At 40.1% G+C, this 4,408-nt stretch overlaps 2 protein-coding genes and 1 non-coding gene across 4 annotated transcripts; all 3 read left to right on the plus strand.

Moving 5' to 3' along the window:
- LOC119122961 (guanylin-like) lies at positions 1 to 1,430 on the plus strand. The gene is made up of 3 exons (XM_037251683.1): positions 1 to 148; positions 226 to 415; positions 1,060 to 1,430. The coding sequence occupies exons 1-3, from the start codon at positions 74 to 76 to the stop codon at positions 1,116 to 1,118; spliced, it is 324 nt and encodes a 107-aa protein (XP_037107578.1). The 5' UTR covers positions 1 to 73; the 3' UTR covers positions 1,119 to 1,430.
- Positions 1,431 to 2,475: 1,045 nt separating this feature from the next.
- On the plus strand, positions 2,476 to 3,941 carry LOC119122960 (guanylate cyclase activator 2B-like). Of its 2 annotated transcripts, none has more exons than XM_037251681.1 (3): positions 2,476 to 2,612; positions 3,135 to 3,327; positions 3,819 to 3,941. In XM_037251681.1, exons 1-3 carry the CDS (start codon positions 2,550 to 2,552, stop codon positions 3,887 to 3,889), a joined length of 327 nt encoding a protein of 108 aa, XP_037107576.1. In that variant the 5' UTR covers positions 2,476 to 2,549; the 3' UTR covers positions 3,890 to 3,941. The 2 variants fall into 2 exon arrangements, with proteins under 2 accessions (XP_037107576.1, XP_037107577.1); XM_037251682.1 differs by having other exon boundaries at positions 3,135 to 3,300.
- A 395-nt stretch (positions 3,942 to 4,336) lies between these two features.
- trnap-agg lies at positions 4,337 to 4,408 on the plus strand. The gene has a single exon. It is a non-coding gene; the product is annotated as a tRNA-Pro (tRNA).

The raw sequence follows: 4,408 nt of genomic DNA on the forward strand, positions 1-4,408 counted from the left end.
TGGAGTAAGGATTTAAAAAGGTGCCTTGGTCCCAGAGAAGCAAGCAGACACTGCCAAGATCAACACTGCAGAAATGAAGATCACACTCGCTTGCCTCGCTTTCTTACTTCTGGTCGTGGGCCGGAGCTCTGAAGCCGTGCAGGTGGAGGTAAGTGAGAAACCAAAGTTGATAGTCATCCTCAGGAGATAGCAGGACCTCAAAGTTCTTCTTGTGTCTCCCCTCAGGAGAACGGTTTGTCCTTCTCCTTGGAAGCCGTCAAGAGACTCCAGGAGATGTTTGAGAGCGCCAGGACGCCGGTGCTGAACCCGCGGATGCGGGCCAGCTCGGCATCCATGTGCGAGGAGCCCATGCTGCCCCAGGAGCTGCTGCCCCTGTGCAAGCAGAAGGGGGCGTCGGCATCACTCGCCAGACTAGGTGAGGATCCTCGTTACTTCTCATTGCATTATTATACACGAGATGGGTAGAATTTTATTTTTCATTGGTTTATTGAACATACAAATATTACATGAAATGTTTAAGATTATTGGAAAGAAAGAAATGATCTATTGTAGAAGTTGTTTACATGTTCAAAGGGAGTGGGTGGAAGCTCAAAAACCTTATCTGTTTTTTTACCTTCATAGTAATTCAAAAAGTGGTGTTTTGGACAGGTTTGTCAAAAACTACTTGTCAGTCGGATAAATCTTACCTAATATCTATTCTAAAAGTCATTTTGATTGTTTTTGATTGACAAGGAATTTGTGGGCTTTTCATTAGCTGTAAGTCATAAATGACTTTTATATTTGGCACAACATTTGAGCTAATTACATGAGAGCTGGAGCTAATTGAGACTGGTTACCCTCACATCCAAACCTTTTTAATCTTTAGTTGAACGATGCAAACTTTTGGCAAGAGAGCATTGACATCCACATGCATGGACAATTTAAAAAAGTTTTCAGTGTCAGGTGACTTTTGGTGAGTGTCACTCTTGATTCCTTTTTCACAATATCCTATACCTGTGGATGGCAATGTACTGTAGATGCTAACATCATTGCTAACTGGTTTTATTCTCCTTGTTGCAGCATTGGTGCCGCTGGACGTCTGCGAGGTTTGCGCCTTTGCTGCCTGCAGCGGCTGCTAAGCCGACACCACATATGTGCTTTATTTCCTTATTTGTATCTTTCATGTCTTCGTGTCCTTTATTAAAAAACAAAACAAGTTTTTAAAGAAGAAAAAAAGGGCCAGAAGTAGACCAGGAATCCATAAGGAGCTTTTAAACGCAAACTGTTACTTAAGAAAACAAACAAAAAAAAAACAATTATCTTTTTTTGTCATTAGTTTTATATTTGAAATAGTTTTTTGTTTCATTTCTATCTTACCATGCTTTGTGTGCCTATTTAAACATCCTCTTCTATGTTATTGTTTGGAATAAAAATGTGTGCACTGCAAGTCACATATGCGTATCTGTGTCTTTCTAGCATCAATAGACGAATGAAGCGGAACAAGCACTTTTTGTTTTACTCAAAGCGAATGTTTGCACTCTGCTGACACATCCATTCAACACACACTCTGATAAACCATTTTCTTTTCTGCTCCATCTAAGGTCACGGATAAAAGTCTGAATAAGGAAACAAAAAATCAATGCAAACTACAAAATGATAGCCTGCATAAACTCAGTGCCATTTCAATATATTCTAAAAGTGGCACAGTACAATTTAAGTTCTGTTGCGTTTGCATGTTCTCCCTGCACCTGCTATGTATCGTGACAAAAACATGTAAGGTCGCTTAACTGAGCTCTCTAAGTTTTTCATGGGTGTGACTCTAAGTGTTGTTTGTTGTATGAGTGGCCTGCGATTGGCTGGCAACCACTTCAGTGTTTACCGCGCTTACTGTCCAAAGATAGCTGGGATTGGCTCTGGCACACCTACGATTTTCAGAGAGTCAATATTGTTTTCCCTTTACAATGAATCACTAGATTTCACTGCTTGCAATATTTCAAACTTGCAGCAGAGATGAAATAAACAACCTTGTAATAAACAGCCTTGCAGCAGGAATGTGCTTAGAGATTTGAAAAATTGCCATCGCGGCCACTTCGTCTTCACGACACGCCAATGCTGTCCATTAAGTGATAATACAGTAAAAATTACGTTACGGGTGGTTTACCTTCTCTGTTCACGAGGCACCTCAGAAGATTTACTATTGTATTCTACTAAACATATCTTCTCCTTGGCTCGCTTAGATTTTGCATGTGGAAAGTGTCTATTTAAAAAAAAATTATGATGATGAGGATGATGGTGACCCTTTGGAAGCTAGAGTCAACAGTGAAACTTCCCTTTGACTGGATGAACAAATGCAGAGATGCCATTAGGGCAGTAGTTAGACTACTCTTAAGGATCCAAGAGTACCCCGATGAGTTTTATTTACACACACGCCTTCATTCCTGGTATAAATCAATCATTCCTAAGCCTCGCCACGCCTTTTATAAGCATCGGCGCCGCCCTGCAGGAGGCACACGAGAAGAAAAACCCGCACCTGAAAGCATCTCTGCGTTTTGGTCCTCATCTCTCTCGCTATGAAAAGTGTGGTGGCTCTCATCTTGCTGTTGTGCAGTACAGCTTTATGTGTGCAAGTCAAGGTATGTATTCTTGGAGTTAATGAAGAGCTGTGATTTTTTACATTATATAACTAACTTATGTAACAGATCAATTCATTAACGACTTAAAGCTTCTTTCATGCTAAAACACTGCAAAATTGTTGCCCTGCCCTTAGAACAGTATTCCAGTTAAAAATAAATGTTTTGTATAATGATTGTGGTTTTGTGAAGGGGGAATTAGGACACAATCTTTTAGTGAATTTTATTTATTGAGTTAGTTAGCGAGTTAGTTAGTTTAATCTTTTGTTCATTCATTCGCTCGTTCAAAAAGAAGTGCAAGGTCCAAAGGTTTGCTTGAAAAAACAAAACAAATTGTGCACATACGCCATGTTTGCACGGTGCAATCAACTCTTAATTCAAAATCTCACTTGACATTCCAATCCACAAACAAGGTGTCCAGTTGTCATGTTCAAGTTTGTCTTATGCCTGTTTGCCCATTCACACAAAGCACACACCTGATGTATGAAGAATGCTTTTGAACCTAAACTCTCTTTCTTCTCGCAGGATGGTGACAGAAGCTTCCCCTTAGAGGCCGTGAAGCAGCTGAAGGCCTTGATGGACAGGGTGGGGGAGCGTCTCGGTCCGCAGCTCGCTCGCAGCCGCAGGGTGCTTGCCGTGTGCGCCGACCCCGTCTTGCCACGGGTCTTTTATCCCACGTGCCGAGGCCAAGGTGCTGCAGGGGTCTTCTCCAGACTTGGTAAACATAAGCGAAGACTCATAGTCAGTGGGGGGATAAATAATAAGTTCGGAGAAACAAATATAAAAAAATGTCAAGTATTGCAGCTTAATTTCACTACATTGTACTTTATTCTTGTATTATGAGGACATTTTTCTCATAAAATTTAAACTGCATTCCCATAGAACAATCACATTTTCTTTAAAAAAAAAAAACTATTGCATAATTCCGTAATAATATTATTGGTTATTTTATTTTTCTTGTAAAATTGCCAAAAACAATTCTTGTAAAATTACCTACTTTAATAATTTGGTAAGACCATGGAAACCGAATTATGGATGGAACTCCTGGTCCTCCATCCGAGGTCTCAGTAAGGGGAAGCAGTGCACCGTTAACATTGGAGATTGGGTGCTGCTGACCTCAATTTGGGATGTTGTTAGTCCGTGGGGAGAATACTTTGAAGACCTTTCTCGGCGACAATTATGACTTTTTGTCGTTTTTGTCCTTTCTAGTGAATGTTCTCATATCTTCTGACCCGTGTGAGATATGCGTCAACCCCTCGTGCTTTGGCTGTCTGCGCTGAGGCTGACTTTGTAATAAATAATCATCATCTGCAAGCAACAAGAAAATAATGATACTTTGTCCTGTTTATTTTACTTTCCAGAATTGCAATGATTCTTTTTAATGGTCAGCTCTCATATTATGTTGGCCTCAATGCATTGATGGTAATGTCTTGATGATAAAATGTGCTTTTTTTGCATACTTGATTGCTGGTTTCCTTGTATTTGACACTTTCTACTGTATTAAAGGTTTGAGGTTGTATTCTAAGGTCATTATTTGGTTCACATTGGGTACAGTTGGGAACAGGAGGCAGGATTGCTCGTTTTTGTGTAAACAAAAGTTTAAAATGTTATGTTTTTTTAATTATGAGTACAGTACATTTGTCAATTAGTGATCAGTTTTATTTAACTTTGTACGATAACATAAAAAGTTTCACTTTATATAAAAATAGGATTCCCACTTAGGGCGTGGCTCGTTGGTCTAGGGGTATGATTCTCGCTTAGGGTGCGAGAGGTCCCGGGTTCAAATCCCGGACGAGCCC

This window comes from Syngnathus acus, chromosome 5 (assembly GCF_901709675.1).
Source record: "Syngnathus acus chromosome 5, fSynAcu1.2, whole genome shotgun sequence".
NCBI classification, from domain to species: domain Eukaryota; kingdom Metazoa; phylum Chordata; class Actinopteri; order Syngnathiformes; family Syngnathidae; genus Syngnathus; species Syngnathus acus.